Source organism: Rhodnius prolixus, unplaced genomic scaffold (assembly GCF_049639745.1).
Source record: "Rhodnius prolixus isolate KJV_2025 unplaced genomic scaffold, Rpr scaffold_7, whole genome shotgun sequence".
NCBI lineage: Eukaryota > Metazoa > Arthropoda > Insecta > Hemiptera > Reduviidae > Rhodnius > Rhodnius prolixus.
In genome coordinates, this window is record NW_027411582.1 from 15,230,658 (window position 1) to 15,254,213 (window position 23,556).

General features: G+C 30.4%; 1 protein-coding gene across 3 annotated transcripts in view; it reads left to right on the forward strand.

Moving 5' to 3' along the window:
• Positions 1–22,942, forward strand: part of LOC141447057 (large neutral amino acids transporter small subunit 2) — a 51,119-nt gene extending 28,177 nt beyond the window's left edge. For 2 of the 3 annotated variants that reach the window (XM_074114231.1, XM_074114232.1), the window contains exons 5-14: positions 9,418–9,543; positions 12,821–12,914; positions 12,998–13,042; positions 13,161–13,284; positions 13,734–13,837; positions 13,921–14,017; positions 14,480–14,554; positions 14,653–14,812; positions 15,228–15,320; positions 16,423–22,942. In XM_074114231.1, the coding sequence (XP_073970332.1) occupies positions 9,418–9,543; positions 12,821–12,914; positions 12,998–13,042; positions 13,161–13,284; positions 13,734–13,837; positions 13,921–14,017; positions 14,480–14,554; positions 14,653–14,812; positions 15,228–15,320; positions 16,423–16,490 (986 nt within the window). In that variant the 3' untranslated portion in view covers positions 16,491–22,942. Of the gene's footprint in view, positions 1–9,417; positions 9,544–12,820; positions 12,915–12,997; positions 13,043–13,160; positions 13,285–13,733; positions 13,838–13,920; positions 14,018–14,479; positions 14,555–14,652; positions 14,813–15,227; positions 15,321–15,487; positions 15,544–16,422 lie in introns of all 3 variants that reach the window. The other variant, XM_074114233.1, reaches the window with a different exon arrangement.
• The last annotated feature ends 614 nt before the right edge of the window (positions 22,943–23,556 follow it).

Below are 23,556 nucleotides of genomic sequence, written 5' to 3' on the forward strand. Positions count from 1 at the left end.
ACTGTCCTTTCCAAAAAAGGGCAGTTGGTAACCCTATTCTAATGTGACTTAGAAATCTATAAAACTAGAAGCATCTATCATATCGTTTCGCAGCATTCATTGAAAAACAGTGATACAGCTCTCATATATTAAAAAAAAAAAATCATTATTACGGTTCAATATTATTTTAAAGCAATCACATCCTATTTTTGTTTTTTATCTCATCTTGCCTTAGGAACGATGTACTCGATTCTTCACCTATTTTTTTTGTATTATAGAACTTAATAAGCTATCTCACATAGGCTACAACCTATATCGTTTGATTTTAAAAGCTACATATATCGTGGTCCCTGCATCCTAAGAACAGTCCTGAAAATAAACCTTCCTGTATGATGACTGTTTCATTATGAGAATAAAACATCTGCTCATCTTCAAAAGATTGGCTGCAAAGTCTGTAAATAAATTTGATCTACTTTTTGTGCTATTAAATTTATGCCAGGTTAAAACGGTGTTGATCGTTTGTGTGTAAAACTTCTTTTTTTTCTGAATTTTTTTTTTAATTTTTTTTTATTATTGAACCAAGGCTCGATTTCTGTCACTATGCTGTTGGAAAAATGTCTTTGATTGCTCAAAATGCATAATATTCTGTAAAGTTCGTACATGAATCAGTTACTATCTAATTGTATCTTCCTTCAAAAAGGCCTGCAAAATCTGCTATATCAACTCTACTAACAGGTACTAAGTGTGCATCCAAAGAATAATTTTAGTACTTTCTTTACATCTAGTTGTAAGAAATATCCAGTAGAATTTTAAAAAGACTTAACTCGTTCAAGGATAGCAATATAATTGCTTAATTTTTGATTGAAATCCTTCCTTCAAAGTTAATCAAACCTAATACGAATTCAATCAAACCTTTGCAATATTGACATTCTTAGACAAAATTTAAATTTTATAATAGCTCAGAAGTAACTCGCGTTCTTGCAAGAGGAGATCTTGGTGTAAGCATTACTACGTTTAGATTTTACTATTCTCGAAAATCTTGATCATCTTGCTGTTCCTTCAGCCTGCATTATCACCAGAGGAATCAATGGTAGCAGAATATTTGATGATTAAATAAATAATAAAGTTATCCTTAAAAATTTCGTTTAACTCTTGGAGAATACAAGAAATAGAGTGCCACGTTATGTCTCATGACCTTTTTTTGAAGCGCATTCGTTGAAGTACGAGTTGAAAAATGATTGACTATAAGTAATATTATAAATAAAGCCCAATTCTCTACCTAAATCAATTTTTAAGATAATCTTTAAACTGATAGTAATAATTTTTTGTCTGAAAGTGAAGTGTACAGTTTCAACAAAATAATAAAATAATAGAGTAGAGGTAACCTCATATAAAAGTTAGCACTCTCCAACTTATCACGGTTCGATGAAAATGACAAGGAAAAGTAAGTGTGGTAAAGGAGACACTTTCTGAACTTAAAGTGTGAGTGAGAATTGTCCCCATTTGTAAAAACAAGTTGGTAGTTTGTTTGTTTTTGTTTTTTGTTCGTAGGTTTACCCACCATACGTTTAGAATGAATTTATTGTTTTTATTTTAAAGATTCATCTTACTAAAAACTCTACAATAAATGCTGTCAAAAAAATAGTAGAAAAATCTCATGTATGTACAAACACATTTGTTCTATTTCTAAGCAATTATCATGATTTAGGCTAATATGAGTTGGCATGCACTACTGCACAAGTATGTGTGTGACAATTCGTAGGAAACTGACGATTAACTTTCATAAGGCTAAATTCCAGATAACTTTAAAAATTGGAGCAAATGCCTCTTTGAAATTTACACACTTAAAAGAATGAATGTAATGTATGTACCTATCATAGCAAATGATTTTTTTTTTAGCTAATTAGACAATATTAATTTACAAAGTGGAGTCTTTTTCAAGATTGGGCGATTTATTCGCTGAGAGAGACAATTACTGATAAAAGTTTGTTTTTTCCTTTCCTATGAAAACAATTGAAGTTAACGTTAAAATCTGCTTTAATAAATTTTGTGAAGACTTATTTCATTACGGCTCTATCAGTAACTAAAAATCATTAATTTTCTCAACTACAACTGCATAGGTTTTACCATTTATTGGTGCTTTTAATAAGTATATTAACTTGGGTTGAACATTTACACACTGAAATACTTACAAGGGCCAAATTTTCTCCAGTCACGGATTTTTATTTATGTATTTACATTAACTAATACAAAGGCTAAGCCAATTAGACTTAATAAACTGTTGTACAACCACAAAATATAAAGATTAAATAAGAGTAATATTACAGTAAATGAGTTTACATTGATCATTTCATGCAAATAATTTATTTAAGAAAACATTATCCTTACAAAAACATCAGAAACTAGGCAATTACATATAGTTTCAATAATTGCAAGGTTATCATGAAATGGAATCGTTGCAGACAAACAAGAATGTTTTCTAGATCCTCAAAATCTCTAAATATTATCATTAATTTCCAAACGCCATTCTCTAAACGATTTAAGAAAGCTGAAAAAAAAAGTGTATAACTTTAATATTGAAAATTAAGAAATACATTCGTATTGTGGCTAAAATTCCCTCACCTTATGGTCATCCAATATAGCAAAAAAGAGGTCCATTCAGCATCTGTATAATTCCTCTAAAAGATTTCAACTTATTAAAATGTAATTGCTTGAGCAAATAGGCGAATATAAACAGTGAATTGGTTTAATATTGAAAACAAATAGTATATTTCATTCTATTAATTCACCAGAACTTATCAGGAACGTATCAGTTGATTTCCTTGTACGCTTGGGCTATCTATTGTAACATGTGTAAATCCAATATGATTTTGTGAACATCTAGTTAAATGAAATTACTTAAAAAGAAAGTCAATATCCTCAGCTTTGTTCAGTTTCAGCAGCCGACTAATAAAATCTTGACAATCCTTAGTAGTAGTATCTAAGATGGTAATACAACGTATAAACAAGAATAAAGGACTGATCAAAATAAAATTACAAATTATATTACATCGAATGAATTGTCTTTCAAAATTGTTTTTTTATTCATTTAGTTTTATTACAACTAAATCAATTTCATTTATAGACTGTTTTGTATTTTATTTATTTCACTTAATTTAAAAATCTGTTTGGTACATAAAGGCAGCTTTTCCTAAATGAATCATAAAACAAATGAAAATATTTTATCTGCAACTGAAATTTATTCTTAATTTCAAGGTCTACTCGGGAACAACAATAATGTTAACCCTAACATACATAAGAGGGTCGTTTGAAAAGTCCGTGCAAAAATAAAAACTACTTAATTTTTTGGGGTAAACCTTTTTTATTTTTCAACATAGTCTCCTTTTAGGCTTATACACTTCGTCCAACTCTGCTCTAGTTTGTTGATCCCTTCCGAATAATAGGATTTGTCCAAGTCTGAAAAATAGCCATTCGTTTCTGCAATCACCTCCTCGTTTGAATAAAATCTTTTTCCCGCCAGCCATTTCTTCATATTGGGGAACAAATAGTAGTCCGAGGGAGCCAAGTCTGGAGAATAGGGGGGGGATGTGAAACGAGTTGGAACCCTATTTCTATTAATTTTGCGACCACAACTGCTGAGGTGTGAGCTGGTGCGTTGTCGTGATGGAAAAGGACTTTTTTGTGGGCCATTTTTCTTGCAGCTCGGTTTTCAAACGGTCCAATAACGATGAATAATATGCACCTGTAATAGTTTTACCCTTTTCCAGATAGTAGATGAGGATTATTCCTTGCGAATCCCAAAAGACAGTCGCCATAATCTTTCCGGCCGAAGAAACGGTCTTCGCCTTTTTTGGCGCAGATTCCCCTTTGTTTAGATTGTTCTTTGGTCTCAGGAGTGTAGTGATGTATCCATGTTTCATCCACAGTGACGAAACGACGCTTAAAGTCCTGCGGATTCTTCTGGAACAGCTGCAAACCGTCCTTGCAACACTTCACACGATTTCGTTTTTGGTCAAGCGTGAGCAATCGCGGCACCCATCTTGCGGATAGCTTTGTCATGTCCAAATGTTGATGCAAAATATTATGTGCCCGTTCATTCGAGATGCCCACAGCACTATCAATCTCACGCACCTTCACTCTTCTGTCATCCATCACCATATCATGGATTTTATCAATGATTTCTGGAGTAGTAACCTCAATAGGGCGTCCAGAACGTTCAGCGTCACTTGTGCCTATATGGCCACTCCGAAAATTTTGAAACCACTTATAAACTGTTCTAATCGAAGGTCCAGAGTCACCATAATGTTTATCAAGCTTCTCTTTAGTCTCCTGAGGCGTTTTGCCTTTCATAAAGTAGTGTTTAATCAACACACGAAATTGTTTTTCGTCCATTTTTTGAAAATCACTCGACTTCCTCGATTCAAACGAATGCCAAACACAAAGAAATAGACCGATCTGGCTGAAACTTGGTGTGTGTTCTTCCAAGAGATGCTACTAACTAAACATAACCTCGATACGCGCCAGTGGTGCTATCTCTCTGACTTTGCACGGACTTTTCAAACGAGCCTCGTAATCTTTAAACTTTTATAAACTGAACATTCTTCTGGAAAATTGATTTTGAAGTTTTTTTTGTCGAAGCTGAAGGTTACAAGTTCTTTTTGAATAACTCTTAGTCTGAAGTGCCAGTCTCACTTGATACAATTAATTTGTTAAAACTTAAATATTAGGACAAATTTATAACAAATTGTCATCTGTGTACACTTACAGCTTTAGCCTAGAACTTCTCCTAAATCTGCAATCTTTAGGATTGCCTTTTTTTAATCATTCTTCTAGAATTGTATCTCATAATATTCCTTTTTTAGTCTGGAATCGTTGGATTCCAACGTTCTTGATTTGTTACTAAATCTTAAAGTGATTTAAGCTCTACGCTTCTTTAAATTTATCATTAGCTATTTTTGGGGGGGTATTTAGCTACATTCTTTGTAAGACCATTCTTTCAAAACTTGATGAAGCTTTTCAAGAAACGGACCTGGATTTATGTGATTCCTTAAGTTAGTTAATACCGGCTTAAAAATGATCACCTTCTGCTTTTTAATTTTTGAAAAATGTGATTTATTTGATTTGATATTCATTGTGTTTATTGATTAAAACTTAAGAAAGGGCCACCCACCCATTGATAATGATAGCATTACTAATTGCAGGAGTGCGAGACTGAACAAAAAAGTAAAATCATTAAAAGTTATATAAAATTTCATATTGCTTTTTTTTTTTTAAGTGAAGAGGTGATTATGCAAGTACAGTGGACAATTTTTTGCTATCATTTTTATCTTCAGTTGTGCAATGACACAAGATAAGTCTTAAGACAAAATAGAAAGTGCCTTAATTTGAATTTCCATTTTAAAAATCTCACTGATAACGCCTCTCAGACATCAGCCAATTGCAACCACGTGTTACTGATGAATCTCTGTTCTATTGATTACTTACTTCTTAATAGCGTGGCGTCATAATAAAATGGCTGTTTTTGACGTATGACGTCAAGTTCCGAGTTCTTCTTATACTATGACGCAAAATGGTTCCCTTTCTTTAATTTTATTTTTTTATTTATTTTTCAAGAGGCGAGTCCTTTAAATTTTCTGCATTAGGGATGGCAGATCTTCATTGGTCTCTATCCCTACAGAACCGTGTACTGTATTCACACCAGCCAACATTATTTCCTGGGATTCCTAAAACTAGTTATGTCTTAGATATCCTCTTATTTTCCTGAAGAATAGTTTGCAGCTTAAGCATTTATTTCGACCATAATTCTCGCTCCATGTTTCATAGTTGGAATTAACACAGAAATTTTATGCTAGCGTTCTCTGGACTACGTCTTTTTTTGGCATAATCTGCAGCATCTCGTTGATCCTGATGACCTTTTTTAAGCTTAATATTTGTGAACTTGTTTCTCTGAGATGGTTCAAACACCGGACTTCTACAGCGTGGATGCTTTTGGCTGTAATAGATTATATTAAGCTTTTGGGCTGTATACATTCTTAGGGATTTCCCAACTCTGAATTTAAATTCCTTCCGTTCACGGCTTTGTCGCAACAAAATAATTGGAATATTTTCATCTTGCTTGTCAGTTCACCGTTCAATTGCCAAAGCCTTCTCTATTCCCAAAGTTTTCTGCTATCTTTTTGCTGTTAATTGTATTCCCACTTTCCAAGTGCTATATTTATTTCAAGACTATTTTAGCAGGGAAAAAAATTGCGTGTTTTAGTAATGATAGTTGGTGAAAAACGTTCAAGACTTCCTTTCAGACGTGTACGTTAAAATATTCTTCAAATGGAATTCTTACTTTCTGGTATTAATCGCGTCAGTACGGTCAAATTACCTTGAATAACCTCAAGAAGGTACAGTTAATAAGAAAGTCCAATTCCAGAACAAGCCTTGTCAAAACGGATTCAATTTATTTTTCGTACTCCCAAGAGCTTTTTTTTGATAATTGAATCCTTTCATAACAAGAAGTAATAACTTGGTCACACACTTCCAATCATGGTCTTTCAGTACAACGTTTAATGCTCTTATAATTGGCCCCAATGGGTGAACTAATTGAATGTTCTAGATTTGGTTTTCCATTTTCTTTTCTAACTTAAAATAATTAGTAAAGACCCAGTTGGTCTTAGAACTTTAATTATATTCCCTAAAATAAAATGGTAAACTTTTACCCTAATGAAATAGCAAATGGAGACAAATTTGGCTTTCATTAATTTGAACATTCTCAAGGAGACATTCTTATAAATAAGGTAATCATCTTGAGTTGTCATTTGTAACTGACAGCTTAATTTATTTCTCAAATCTCAGCTTATTTATTTCCAGCTGTAAAAAAAGAAAAAGCTCTTTTTCATACAATTTTAATCAACCATCATTGCAAAATTTCTAGTTTAATTGTTAAGATTAAATCCAGTAGCTATTACCATTTAAATAATTATTGTACTTCGTGAAACTTGACTTGATTAATAGAAATGTTGGTTAACTAACTTTTGTTCATCATTTCTAAAAACTCTTACATACAAAAAGTGTCTATTTAATTTGTTTATACAATTTAGCCGTTCAAATTCACTATAATAATATTAAGAGACAAGAGCTAAGGTTAGATTTGATTTCAATAATCCTCGTATGTTTCTAATTTAAAATCTATATTCACCATAAATATTTATTTACACTTCCTTCGCACTAGTTCCAGTATGCTAATTTCGGCTGAGGTATGCCTTCTCCTAATTCCATTTCACCATTGCCTATGTGAAACCTAGCGGTATCAAAGCTTCAAAAATCCTCACTGTACTCGGTTTATTCTTTTGTCTTTCTTTGTATTCTGTTATGAAGTGACTATTTGTTCAATTTTAATAGATTAAGCATCTCCGTAGAAAAACCGAACAATTAATTCGCTCCTAAAGAGTATAATTGGTCTATAATCTAATCCAGCGTTTCCCAACCTTTTTTTGGCTCGCGTACCACTTGGTAGTACATCATTCTAAATTGTACCGCTTCGTAAAAATGATGGTATTTCGTGAAATTTGTTATTTCGAGTCTTATTTTATTATTATTATCTTTATACATAAAGATACAATGTATCTGCTACAAAGGAGTTCATGTTCACTGTAAGATCTTAGTTTTAACACTTATTTAAACAATTAAAAATTGCTTACATATTTTTCTCTTAAATTAATTTACAAAGTTCCTCTTTAGGATTATTATATTTGTCTCAAATCTTCTTAATTAATTTCACATGATAATTCTATTAAATTTTCTTTATCTTTTATTGATAATGATGTAGCTTTTCCTAAATTTTCTTTTTAGAAAGAGTTTGAAATCCAATTATCATTTGTGTTTTCGGGTTTCGAAAAATACTCCATGAAAGACAATTTTAATCCTGTGTTATTATATTTGCTCATATACCTTGAGACAGACCAACCTTATTACTGCACATATTAACAACAACTGTGAAATACGAGGGTCGTTTGAAAAGTCCGTGCAAAAATAAAAACTACTTAATTTTTTGGGGTAAACCTTTTTTATTTTTCAACATAGTCTCCTTTTAGGCTTATACACTTCGTCCAACGTTGCTCTAGTTTGTTGATCCCTTCCGAATAATAGGATTTGTCCAAGTCTGAAAAATAGCCATTCGTTTCTGCAATCACCTCCCGGTTTGAATAAAATCTTTTTCCCGCCAGCCATTTCTTCATATTGGGGAACAAATAGTAGTCCGAGGGAGCCAAGTCTGGAGAATAGGGGGGATGTGAAACGAGTTGGAACCCTATTTCCATTAATTTTGCGACCACAACTGCTGAGGTGTGAGCTGGTGCGTTGTCGTGATGGAAAAGGACTTTTTTGAGGGCCAATCGTGGGCGTTTTTCTTGCAGCTCGGTTTTCAAACGGTCCAATAACGATGAATAATATGCACCTGTAATAGTTTTACCCTTTTCCAGATAGTAGATGAGGATTATTCCTTGCGAATCCCAAAAGACAGTCGCCATAATCTTTCCGGCCGAAGGAACGGTCTTCGCCTTTTTTGGCGCAGATTCCCCCTTGGTAACCCATTGTTTAGATTGTTCTTTGGTCTCAGGAGTGTAGTGATGTATCCATGTTTCATCCACAGTGACGAAACGACGCTTAAAGTCCTGCGGATTCTTCTGGGACAGCTGCAAACCGTCCTTGCAACACTTCACACGATTTCGTTTTTGGTCAAGCGTGAGCAATCGCGGCACCCATCTATCTTGCGGATAGCTTTGTCATGTCCAAATGTTGATGCAAAATATTATGTACCCGTTCATTCGAGTTGCCCACAGCACTAGCAATCTCACGCACCTTCACTCTTCTGTCATCCATCACCATATCATGGATTTTATCAATGATTTCTGGAGTACTCACTTGTGCCCATATGGCCACTCCGAAAATTTTGAAACCACTTATAAACTGTTCTAATCGAAGGTCCAGAGTCACCATAATGTTTATCAAGCTTCTCTTTAGTCTCCTCAGGCGTTTTGCCTTTCATAAAGTAGTGTTTAATCAACACACGAAATTCTTTTTCGTCCATTTTTTGAAAATCACTCGACTTCCTCGATTCAAACGAATGCCAAACACAAAGAAATAGACCGATCTGGCTGAAACTTGGTGTGTGTTCTTCCAAGAGATGCTATTAACTAAACATAACCTCGATACGCGCCAGTGGTGCTATCTCTCTGACTTTGCACGGACTTTTCAAACGACCCTCGTATATGGAAACCTAAATAATGACAAAGAAAATCAAAATAGAGTTGCTTGAGCTGATAAAGCATTCAATGTGATATTACTAATTGCATCATCACAATACTTTTAATTAATAATAATTGAGATACAAGGAATAATGTTCTTTTAAAAAAAGAAAAATCTAAAATATTTTCATTCTTTTACTTTCAGTGTTACTAACCTTTGTTAACTGTTGGGATGTAAGCTGGGCAACCAAAGTTCAAGATGCATTTACTTACGCTAAACTTGCGGCTCTATTTGTCATCATTTCAACGGGAATGTACCAACTGTATCTAGGTAAAGAATATATCTTAGTAAACAGGTTAAATTAGTTTTTGTGTATTTCAGATTTCATTTATAATTTTGGGTATTTATTTTATCTGGTTTTACGATTTATTTTGTTTTTACATATATTGAGACATCATTCATAAGTACACGAAAAGTAAAACATAGGGAATATGGTGTAAAAGTTGAAATACTGTGCATAAGAAGTAGATGGGGAATCCAATCCGAAAGAGTATATATTTTGATTTGAATTCATTTGAAGTTTGGTGTGTAGAATCTGATTTCAACGGTATTTTCATTATTCACTCAGTGCTAAGTTGGATAATATCAGCGATACAATCCAGACCACTATTTTGAAAATCCACACTTTACCACATTTAAAGATTTGTTAATTTAGAATTGTTTACAATTAACTTAACGGAGAGATTCAAGGAATTGTTTCAAAATTTTTAGGTAGCGTTGCACTACCAAATATTCTACACCAGCTTATTCCATTATAAATTATACTGTTATTATAAAGACTTGCAACAGTTATCTCCGGAAGGGATAACTATGTGAAGAGGTGTTGCAAAAAAATAAAAATAATACAAAAAAAATGGAGGGGCCTAACAATTTTGAATTATCCTGGATATCCGGTAGAAGGTTGCATCACTAATAGTAGTTCTTAATGTCGGCCATGCGACAACAACACTCTTTCACATACGTACATATACCATTTATGCTTTATGTAATTGCCGTGTAATATATAGTAGACTTGGTCGGCCGGCACCAGTCATGAAGTGTGTAGTGTACGTGACGGTGTTGGTGTTATCTTTGTGCTTTGGTGTGTTCGGCCAGGATGATCATCGTTCTAAACGAACACTTGGATTCATTTTTAGAGGCTTAGTGGATGCTGCAACAAGAGAAGGCCAGAAAAGATTTCAAGCGTCCTCAAGTACAACCACATCTACAACAACCACTCCAGTGTCAATCACTGTACCTCCACCAACTCCAGATCCGGTAATACCACAGCAACGAGTTCGTCCAGCGCCCAAACCAATGATCTATATAATACCGGTCAGCCATAAATCTCCACACGCACCAGATGTTAATAGTTTAACTGAAGTGTTGAAAGATGTAAAAGTTCCGGTGAAGATTAAGGTTGAAGGTAACGGTTCCACGGATCCTGATCTGAAAGCTTTACTGCAGGCCACCAAGTTGTTAACTGTGGATAAAAGAAACGCTTCTTATAAAGAATCGCTAGAGGAAACATTCACTGAATCCAATCAAGTAGAACGAGTTAAAACTGAACCAAAAGAACGACATGTAACAATTAAAATACAATCACCTGTAGAAGGAAATGATCATCAGTTTACAGTCAGAGTTATTGGTGATGATGTCAAAGTAAGAAAAACTAAAAATGGTTATGTTATCAGTTTGGCCGATGCAAAAGCTGACATAAAATTAGAATTTCCTAAAGACAAATCTGAAAAACAATCACAACCACAAGCACCGCAAAGACCAACGGCTGATCAAGTTTACCAACCATATCCTTCTTACTTCCACCATCAACAGTTTGCTGATGCGTTTAGACCAGCGGATCCTTATCAGTCTAGAGTAAATCCTTACCAACCCATTGCTGGATTGCAACAACCGCAACAATTTGCTCAACATTATCCATCTTTTCAAATACCAAACTATCAGCAACCATCCTATGATCAACCATCGTTCGGTTCTGAAAAAGTGGAATGTTCACAATTTCCAGGTTCTCTGATAGGATTTTCAAATTGTTCTCAGAATGCTAATAGCAATTTATTAGGTATATAATACTTATAAAGAAATTTATTTTAGATTTCTTTATTTTGTTTTTGTTTATATTTATTTAATAAATTCTTAAAAGTGTCATTTTATTCCTTTTCAATTCCATTTCTCTTACTTATTCCATGGCTTTTACATTTTTTGCTTTAAAATGGTGATCATTATCAAACACGATTCTAAACTTTATTGATATTAAAAATTATAACTGAGACAGAGAGAAAAAACTGTAAACTGAAAGTTCGACTTTGCATCATCAGATCAATTTGTGCATTTTTCATAAAATTGCACCAACCATTACCTTCAAGCCTAAAAAGAAGTTGTTAGTTTAAATTTAATTTAAGATAAATCTATTTAAAGTCAAAGTCCCTTTGACTCATGTTTCGATCCTCCTAAAATAGTAAGAAACGCTTATGCTATTTGTCATTTCCACAGTATATAAATAAATCCACTTGTGCAGTTAGTGAACAACGCTTGGATTAATCCGATCACAGAGTGAAACTGAACAAATACATTACCTTTCAATATTGCGTAATCAATCACATTAAATTACAAAACCATAAACTTTGTTATTCGATTTGCCAGAATTATTGGTAGGTATATAAGAAAATGTGAAATATTAAATAGGTACTTTATCAAAATCGCCTAGTACAAAAGTAAACCAGAAAAAAAAACCTAATTAAATATGCTTGCTGACAATATTCGTGACATAAATAATGTCAGCTAACTTTTGTATAAAAATGCTTGGGAATCATGAAAGCAAGGGGCCCATTAAGTAATTTGTTGACATCAAGTAAACGCTGGAAGAACACAAATTTGAGAATACATCGGCTCAATATTAATAACAACAAAACAAAAACAAGACACCACTCGCAAGTCTCAGTGAGAAAGTTTCAGAAACTTCAAATAGGACTAAAACTAAAAATAGAGATTTTTAAGAATACCTGAATCACTAATAAAAAAAAATACCTAAATATCTTGATATTTTGCATTATGTTTTGCAATCATGTAAAGAGAAGTTTTAAATTTAAATTTCACTGTTCTAATTTTTGTTCTTACTAAATTTACGTTCTGTTATGCAAAGACGGATTTTAAAAGGGTCTATAAGGTGCACCACAGAATTCATTTTCAAAAAAAAGCTTCGAAATTTGTTTAGGTAGAAAATAATAATAAATATTTTTTCAAGAAATGCCCGTAAAATGTACAGCAGGTCAAGTGCGTTTATAAATTATTCTATAAATGATAATAATTAGAACATTCATATACTTCACACAAAGTATCATAAAAATAATTGACCGCTCTCTGATAAGTTACAGCATATGGATTCATACTGAAGAAAATGTTTGATGGTTTTGTTCTTTAATAATAGTATAAAAGTTACAATCGGTTTTTTTGGTGGGAACAATAAAATTTTTCGCTGACCGAGGAATATATGTATTTTATTAAAATCTTTTGAATTCTTATTTTTAAAACATATTATTTTATTCAATTTCAGGTAAAACAAAATACTTTACATTCGATAATACAAAAACAGAAGTTACTTCTATAGCGCTTTCATTTTATTCTGGACTATTTGCTTATAACGGCTGGTTAGAAGAAATGCTTTAAACATATTTCCAAAATAATTAAATATCTTCTTCCTAAATTATTTATCAATTTATTTTAATTTTAGGAACTACTTAAATTTTATAATTGAAGAACTGAAGGATCCCATAAGGTAATTTGTTGTAATTTAGTTTTTTTTTTTTCTATTCTTCAATTTTATAGTACAAAAATTGAAAAGAAAAATACGAAAGAAACAATTAATTTGATTTTCTTATTGTTTATTTTGGCAGAAATCTTCCTAGGGCGATTGCTATTTCTTGTACACTAGTTACCATTGTTTATACCATGACAAATGTTGCTTTTTATACAGTTCTTTCGCCTGAAGAAGTTTTAGAATCAGAAGCTGTGGCAGTGGTAAGTAATTGTGTTATTAATTTCAATAGTTACATTATAATAGTTGTAAAATGCTCTCACAATAATTGTCAGTCTCAGATAAGGTCGATGGGTTAATCAGAGGATATCTTAGTAAATTAAGAAGTATCTATATAAGTCCCATTTTCTTGAATAGAATGAAATTAGATGTCAGTGGGAATACGATTCAATTAGAAAAGAAATATTCTATAAGTGACAATAAACAGCTTTAAAAAAAGCACGGTTTTTATTTATAATTCTAACAAGAAGAATCGTCAGAATTATTCACAGAAATGTGGCCCCTGTGGACCTTATTTGAACAAACAAATTAGAGAACTGTAGCACCATATTTGTAGATCATCGGAAATCAAGAATTTTTCCTAAATATTCTTTACTTCAAAAATTGTTAAGACATATACTCTTAAATCTGTTCAAAATTTTCAATTTTACAGACTTATGCTAACAGATTGTTTGGAGCAATGGCTTGGACAATTCCTGTTTTTGTAGCTTTGTCAACATTCGGCGCTGTAAATGGTATTCTATTAACATCATCTCGGTAAAATACTTTAAATTTTTTTTTTTATTAAATGAACTAATTTAAAATTTGGTCCTTTTCAAATTCAATTTTTCTATTTACAGTTTATTCTATGCTGGTGCTTGTGAAGGACAGATGCCAGAAATTTTAACAATGATACAAATCAATAGGTTAACACCTACTCCTGCAGTATTGTGCATTGTAAGTTTGGTTGAATAGACTACTATTTAATTAATATTTAATAATTAATACAGATCGTATGATTTATTTATAGAATAAGATTTCCTACTTCAAAGTAAAAGTTTATTTGTTTATTTCTGATTTAAATTTAAAATTAATACAGGTTCAATTCAACGTTCCGTACAATCTCTTTTACATTTAAAAAGTATTACGTTGTTTTCTGCTAAAATAATTTGTTTCTCTTTATTCATGCATAAATATTTATCTAGCTGTTGCTATTGCATAACTTGCAACCAATTTTAATAGTTAGAACCACATTTTTCCCAACTTAAAGGAAAAATCACTAACATAATAAAGATACTTAAATCTATAAAGCCACTTAACTATCATCCTATCGTCTTATTGGTATTCTATGATTCTGAAGCAGCAATACAATAATTATTACATACAATATTGAAATTAATATATTTTTACTTTTTGTAGTCACTTTTGTCAATGTTGTACCTGATTGTATCTGATATCTATACACTTATAGACTACGTAGGATTTGCTACATGGGTAAGGATTTTCATATTTTTATAAAAATAATTAAGTGAATAATTTTTAATACTTTTATCTATCGTTTTACTTATCAATATTTTTTACTTCTATTCTAGTTGAGTATAGGTGTAGCGGTATTGTGCCTTCCTTGTCTGAGATGGCTACAGCCACAGCTGCCGAGGCCTATTAAAGTTAATTTAATATTTCCAATACTTTACATTATTGCTACAGTATTTGTCACTATATTTCCTATGATTGGAAAACCAGTTGATACAGGTGAGTTAAGGTTAAACTATTAAACTAATTATTAACTAATTTCATTTTATCAACCATTTTATAATTAAATTCTCTTTTTTAACTTTTATAAATTACAGAAAATTGCCTCGTTCTAAGTGATAAATTTCTCGTGCTTGAAATCTTTTTTATTATACAATAAGCTATTTATTTAAAAATCATTAATAAGGGAAGAGCCTAGCTATGATGTCCATTTCTTCGCGAATTGGCGCCATTGCTGAAACAAAAGAAGCCAATTGTATAAACTATAACCTATAATATTTTACTTCTCAGGTTTTAGCTAATGTGTCAATTGGCAACAACCTGTGTTCGATTAAGCCTTCTTCTAAACGCCTAAACTCTTTTAATTGTTTATCAATGCTTTCTTTTTTTTTATTGTTATTTATTATTATTATAGGAATTGGATGTCTGATGATATTGACAAGTATACCAGTGTACGGAGTTTTTATTGCTTGGAAAAATAAGCCTAAATGTTTCATGAATTGTGTTGGTGAGTAAATAATGTTTAATTTTTGTGTAGTTAGAATGTTATTAAATTTTTGCTTCTTTTTTATTGATTTTTTTTTTAACAATTATTATTTATTTAATTTTGTTAGTTTCTGAACTCTTTATTTAATGTTGATTTTATTTTTTGTATTTTTTGTTTCTTTTTTTAAGCGGGTGTAACTCAAACCCTGCAAAAAAGCATGATGTGTGTAAGACCAAGTAATAAGGTAGTTTTTCTTTTGTTTTATTTATTTTTTTGCTATTTGACTTTTTGTTTTGTTTTAGTTGAGTAGTACTTAACTGACAGTAATAATTGTTTTCGGCTATTAACAAATGAATTATTTAAAATTGACAATCATAAGTAAGGAAGGGATTAGCTCAGTATTAGTGTCCTAGATTCACAAGCGAAGATTCTGGGTTCAAATCCAGCTTTCCTTATATTTTCTTTTCCTACGAGCTTCTTACAGCTGACGGACTGTTAGTGCTGTGTGGTCTTCTTCTAATTCTTCTTACTTAGTGAATAGTTTCTTTTAAATATTGTTCCAAACTTAAACTCCTAGTGAATCTAGAGTCTAAAAGTGTTCATGCGTTTCGCCAATAAGATCTTTTAGACATGTCCTGTTCAATCTTTAAATGTAGGTTACATTTTTACGTGATTCTTCGATCAAGCCTGAACCCATGCAATTTTTAATCATAGATTCTGAAAGATTTGTATGTGTTCTATTTTTTCCTTTGTTCTGGAGGGACCATATATTTATTATAACTACATTCGTGAATGGCATCTTTACTCCCATTGTTTCGCCCTTCACAGGCAGTTGATAAGTAGTCTGCCCTTTCGTTTCCTTTTATTCCAACAAAATTTTACTGCAGTTTTTTTACTCACATATTGTGAGTCATTCTTTCATTATTTTTGAAATATTTAATAGTGGGATCTACTTTATAATTTCTTGTTTCGGATAATAATTAGATAACCTCTTACTTTGTATGCATATCTTACTAAGTTGTATTAATGCCAGTTTTACTTTTACTTTGAAGAATTCATCTAATTGCATTGTTATTAGAATTTGTTTAAATATTTATATTTTTGTTCTGTTTTACGTTTTCAGTAAGCGTTACAAGATTCTTGCAGAAGATAATGCTGGTTGTGGGAAAGACTCCTACAGTTGATGTTTAAAGGAGTAGAAGCTTGCATATATGGAAACAGCCCAATATTCTGAATTTGCATCTTCCTGCGCGCTATAACATTTAAATCAGTTCTACGTTTATTTAATTGGTTTAACCTTTAATTATTAATTTTTTTATGTTAAGGAGCTATATTTTTTTAAAAATCTTTTAAACATACTTTCCACATTTAAATAATTGAACAATTGAAATCCTGAAAAACTGAGATGTATCTCCAGTTGGAGCTAAAAATTGGAAGGTAATTTAAAAAAGTTTCATTTAAAATAAAGTATAAGCAATTATTTCTTTCGATGAAGAATTATGGGCACATTTCCTTTACCCTTTGTATGCAAATAAAGTTGTAACTAGAAGCAAATTTATTGAGATATAAATTGTTAAATAAAGTGTAATTGATGCATTTTCTTATATTAAAGTAAAAGAAATAAAAAAATAATTATTATAAAAAAATCTATTATTAAAGAAAAAGTGGAAATTATGTATGGTTGTGATTTGTTCTATTTAGTAATATGATTTTTGTACAATAATTTTTATTTTACAAAAACAGGTCCGTATTTTTTAATATTTCGATATTATTAGATGGTAATCATTATTAATTTTTAACTTAGTTTTATAAAAAAAAAAAATCCTAATAACAAAAAAAGAACATTGAAATTAAAATAATGAAACAAGTTTTTTTTGTCATTGTTACCAAGTGCTTGTAAATTGCCTGATATAATGACAGGTTTTTTTTTTCTATTATTATTTTGACGTGAATACGTCTTTAAATTTTGTTTCTTTAATGTTGAGCTTTATTCCATCATAACTTAAACCCAAAAACAAAAATAAAGAAGCAGATACAGGAAAAATTTGTAAGTTTAAATCAAGCATTATAATTTTAAAACATTGGTAGCTGAATGTTTTTTTTAAAATGTCTCTTGAGACTTAGTGCTAAAGATTAAGGATCTTTGCTTCAATTTCGTTTTTAAAAATTTTAATAGGATAAACGTGAATATATTTTTTTTTTTCCTGAGGCAAAACTAGAGTACTTTAGATCTCAGTTAAAATGATAAATATCTATTCCATATAGAGTGTTTCCAACTCAAAATATCGACTCATTTGGAAACCACATTCAAATTTGTAATTAAAATTTAATGTGGTCAAATGTAATAAGTGACAAATTGATAATGACCGATGAACATAACTCTTGCGAGTTGTGTATGAGATTTCTTCTACTAAATAGAGAGATTATTTTTTTTTTTTTAGGAATCTTGAGTTTCGGTGAGTTAAAAAAGAACAACATTTTTTAAACCAACGTTTCGAACTATAATTTAGTTTATCGTCAAAGCTACAAAACAAAATAAGGAAGAGATCTGGGTTTTACAAATTATTTACTTAAAACTTGCCATAAATTTAATTGCTTAATAAGACAGTAAAAGTTATTGCAAAAGTAGTAATCACTATTCTAAATTATAATTCCAAATCTTAGAAACTGTGATTCTAAATCACAATTAAAATTAGGAATGAATATTATTGTCAATAGTTTTAAGTTTAGAATTCGTATTATAATTTGTAGCAATATATGCCGCTAGAATTAATATTAGTTATTAGTTAGTTACAGATGCCACCCAAAGCTATGAAATAGTTTTCATATTATTTAAGTATTAGTTGAATTGTGAACAATGTTCCGAGTAATGACGATATTGCTAATTCTCAGAGCAATTTTTTGATTTTCTTTTTAGCCCTGACGATAACCTAACTATTGTAGGAAATGGAGGCGTTGTACTTTCTAAACTGACCAAAACTTAGATCCCTTGAAAATAATATCCAATCAATTACTGGTCGGATCTTGAATCTTTTTGTAAAAAAGATTTGATTGGTTCTAACACATATCTTAATTCGACATTTCAGGGTATTTCCAGCAAAAAAGGTTCCAATCAAAGTCGATTTTCTGCAGCAGTTTGTTTCTCACAACCTCACTCTGTTTCTCTTTTGATTAAAAAAAAGCCTTTTTTAAATGGCGTTTTCACTTAGATCAAAGTTGAAATGTTAAATTGGGAACAGCTTAAATGTGCGGGATTAGAACGGAAAGTGACTAATTATTTGCACATTAAAATTAAACACTATCAAAACATACCAATTCTTCGATTCCAGTCTGTTACTTGACTTCTCCTTTTGAGAACAAAAACTTTACTCCCATGCGTTATATAGTGCCAAAGACTTATCCATTCTCAGAGGAGGGAAGGTTATAAAGTACAATAAATTTTGTGAAAACGTAAATTTTTGTTTAATAAAGTTAACATCGTTCATTAATAGCGGATAATCTCACGGTCTGATGATGATCAGTGTTGTCTGTAAAGAGAGAACATTGTCCTGAACTGTATTGTGCACTAACCATAGATTTTTCATAAAATTAAAAAAAAAATAGTGGATCATGTAAAAGATTGCAAAACATTTTTAAAATATTCTAATTCAATTCAATACGTGGTAACCCGAATTGTATAAATGCTAATTCAGAATTTTTTGAGAATGTACATGAACTCTCTCTACACCTTTATCAAAAAGAATAATAAAAGCTAAAAATCACTATTATTACGGTTACTTCATTAATTCTAAAGTCCAAAATAGTCTTCTCTCTTTCTCTGAATCTACTTTCTTCTCTTAAATTGTGGGTCTTGAAACTTTTAGCTTTATATAAAGTGAGGTTTTGTCAAATGGTCGCCAAAGGTGAAGATCATTCCAGATCCGACCAGTGACTTTTTAACTTAAGAGTGCACTTTTACTAGAGGTTTGCCTTTACCGTGGCTAAAGAGTTCTATATTCCTTTTCCTGACTGAAGACTTTTTGGATACCGTAGACCAGGGGTCGGCAACCCGCGGCTCGCGAGCCGCATGCGGCTCTTTTATCCAAATTTTGTGACTCTTCAGCCTGTTTAAAATAAATTGTATATTTCAATTTTATTGAAACAAATGAAACTTTCATTTATTAAAGTAAAGATATTTTTTAAAAAAGAATTTTAAATGTGATAGATTTGAAATTGTATAGAATTATATTAAAATACAGTACGTAATATATCTGACTGCCGCCATTTTCATTCAAACACAGGTTTAGTTATTATTTATTCGTTTATTTACTTTGCAATATGTGAAAATAAATATATTGAATTTGAATTGAATTTGAAAATGTTTATTTACAATTTAAATTGTTTTATACAAATATATTTAAAAGGAGGTTTCAGGCTGCATGCCTATATATAAAACATTTAAATGTTATTGAATATCATAAAATAATAATTTGTGAATACAAATGATCTTCAGAGGTTTTTACACTATCATCCTTGCGGCTCTTGGTAAGATTTATTAAAATTATTTAAGGAGAAATGGCTCTCTACTTAAAATAGGTTGCCGACCCCTGCCGTAAACTCATTCTATTATTGAATTCGTCCACCATGTACACGATACAAAATCCTGCTTCCCATTATTCTCACAATTAGGACCCATTCATCTTTTTATCACTTACCTATACTTCCGAACGAATTGGTTAACAGAACCTAGCATTTTGGATAGTCAACTTAACAGGGTCCTCCGAAGATAAGAATGGAGTTAGATGAAGTCCTTAAGAGACGATTTCTATTTCTTGAACTCCTCACTAACATGAGTTTTTTTACTACCAAACGTTTTTGCTTTAAGAAAGAAAAATGTCCAAGTCAACTAAAATAATTCGAATCGGCCTACTTAATCCAGAGGTTTTGTGTTTTTCTTTTGTTTTTTATTCACCTTTTACACATAATTTATAAAAATAAAAAAATGTAAGTCAATTTTTAAGTATTGCAATCCTCAAAATTGATTTCTTAAATCGTCAATATTATTGGAATATTTGTTTATAACGGTAGTAAAATTTTTAAATTCAATTTTATGAAACAAAGAAACTAAGAAAACAAATTCTTTATTTGAATAAATAAGTGCCAAATCAAAAAATGAAAAATATTTTCTTTAACTTAGTTTTAAAGAAATGAGCATGTTTTTAGTAATTCATTTTAGGAATAAATGTTATATATTGTTAATAATATATAAAATAAATACTACTGTACGAAAAAGTGAGGAAGATATTTCTCTCTCTCTAAGCAATGTGAAAGATATAGTGTGCTTCCATCTTTGAAGAATATAATAAAAAATATAGAAAAATTATTATTAAAGAAATTTCCCAAAATCGGAATAAAAAAAATATTTCCTAAATTATTATTATTTTCGATGAAACAATGGTTCAAACTCAGCCATTGACATTGTTTCAAATTCATTAAAGTCAGTTTAATTGTAAAAATTAGAACATTCTGTTTATAGAGAATATAAAAAAAGACCTATTTCTTACATATCATTTGGAATAAATTAATACAATTATTTTCTTTTTGTTAATAATAATTAATTTATCATTTTAAGTATAATTAATTTATATTTTTGATATGTTATCTTTCAAGCAATATTTTTTTCAATTTTTCTGGGGACTATTTTAAGCTACGATTTTTTTTTTTTTAAGTATCGACCAATGTATTTATTTAGTAATTTAATAATTTTCTTGTTTAATACTTAAGTTGAATGTTTCAATCTCTCATTCATTGACGGAAGAACAGAAATTCAAACCATTAGAAGTGTATTTAAAAAAAAGAAAAGAAAAAGCAACTTAGTAAATCACTTAGATTTAATTTTTTAACGTTGACAATATGATGAACAATACATTGAGCTTGTACAGAAAAATATTTCTATAAAATAATTAAAAGAAACTAAAGTTACGATTAATAAATAAAATCATTATAGATTTGTAAGCATATGGTGCCAACTAAAAAATCAAAACTCATTTATACTAAAGAAAAGAAAATTATAAAAATTGATAGTTCTAGAAGCAGAAACCATGAAAGCAGACTTTTTTTTTTAAATTCTTGGGAAGGCATCTAAATGTCTGATTGGATAATAATAATAATAGTAGGTGCTGAATACATATTTTTACTGTAAAAAAGGTTTGTTTTTTTTTTTCAAGTAACAGTATTTTTTCAGCCTTCATCGCCCTTTAGATTGCTTGTTACAATGTAGAGATTGTTGTACAAACTTTTGTTGACAATGAGAGCCAACGGTTTTTCCTGTATATTTGTTGAGGACTTATTGTAAAATGGTAAGAGAAATTAATTGGACGGGCTCTAATGAGTTGTCAGAAACGAGGAGACATTATCTCTTGTAATACCAATTTTAGTAACCGTTGAAATAAAATGGATGTTCTTGCACTTTAAACGTCCTCAGTCATTTTACTTAAAAACATAACCGTTGCCAAATTTACTAACTTAATCGAGACTACATTCTAATCAAGATTTCTAAAGAGAAGGCATGCTAGTTTGCTTTTTTTACTTATACAGGATTCTTTCTTTTCTAGAAGATAGTTTCATCAGGTTTGAGTGGAGAATTTTATTTTACCTCATATGAATTATGTACAGTACACTTCAGTTTTGCAAAATTACATCACTGTTATGAACTATTTAGTTACAATAAGAGGAGAAACCGTCAAAGAAAAATCATGTCCTACCTCTTTTAGTTTCAATTAAATCCAAAAAATAATAAATAAAACAATAATAAATAATAAAACAATAAAAGTGGTTAAGTGAAAATCAAATTTTCTACATAAACCTGAATCTAGAGGACTAGTTTCTGTTGCTACATATCAAAATTGAAAATCATTTTCATTCACAAAATGAAACTTTTTTCTTTTTATTAGCACGTTAAGTTTATTAGTTTATTTTATCCTTGTTTCAGATTACTAAGAAAATCTATTGCGAAGAATAAAATAGAAATATTTCTATAGTTAGCTTTAGTTTTCTTCTTCGTCATGATGCTCATTTAAAAAGAAGTAATTACTTAATAATGGATCAAATTATATCTATTTTAGTATTCGCAGAAACCAAAACTTACATTTTGCAGTCTTAAAAATCTCTAAATAATCTGCACAGCTTTGTTAATAGAACACTCTTGTACATTTTTTTCATTATCATACTCAATAGCATCACAAATTTTTGTTGAGTTCCAATGTAAGCTTATTTGTTGATGTGAAGATGGATTTTTTTTTTAAATAAATATTTTGTAATGTTAATTTTATTTCTAGCGCTGGTTGTGATAATTTTTATACGTTTTTGGTTATCTAAAAATTAAGAAATGAATTCTAGGCTAAACTTAAAACATATTTAAAAAAAACAAACTTATAACAGCAAAAAAATATTGAATTTTTTGGGGCGATGCATGGTTTCATCCAATTAATTAATATTTTAAAAGTTTGAATGAAAAACACTAAAAAAATTAAAGCAAATGAAATAAATAACAGTACTGTTGAATAGTATGTAATTTGTATCTTAAAAATAAGGAATGGTAATCCATTTTCTTTTTTTTCTTTTTTTTAATGCATAGTTTTAAATAAATGGTGTGATTTATTGTATTATTGATTATAATTTTTAACAAATCCTTTGTTTACCATCTTTTATTTTATTCGTATTTATTGTATTAATTCTGAGTTCGCTTGTAGTAAGCATTTTGCGAATATTTTCATCTTCTTCTTGAACCTCATGGAGCAGAATTCTTTTCTACAAGAGCGTTGATCCCAGGTGGACGGAAATATTCAGTTATTTCTCTCAGCAGCAAGCTTACTTTTACCCATTTTTCTAATTATTTAGTGGACAAAAACCACTCTTCTAATTTTTAAGCTACTAAAACCGTATTGTAGACTTGAAGATGTCGAAAAATGTGTTTCAGTTCAAAAAGAATTGGGATTTTAATGTTTTCTTTTCTTTTTTTTTTTGCACTACCTAAAGGTAAAAAAGAACAAACGCAAAGTTGCGCTCTTAAAAAAAACTGTGGTTACTAAATTTTAAGTATGATTTACACTTTTAAAGGAATAATTCTTTGCATTTTCCTTAAATATTTTCTAGCTTGGCGTCAATTTTGGCCATTTTGCTTGGGTTGCCACCATTAAATCCGTAAAGTACAAAGTGAACGATTGATTCTCATATCATTTAATTCTTTCAAATCATTATACCTACCATATTCCCACAA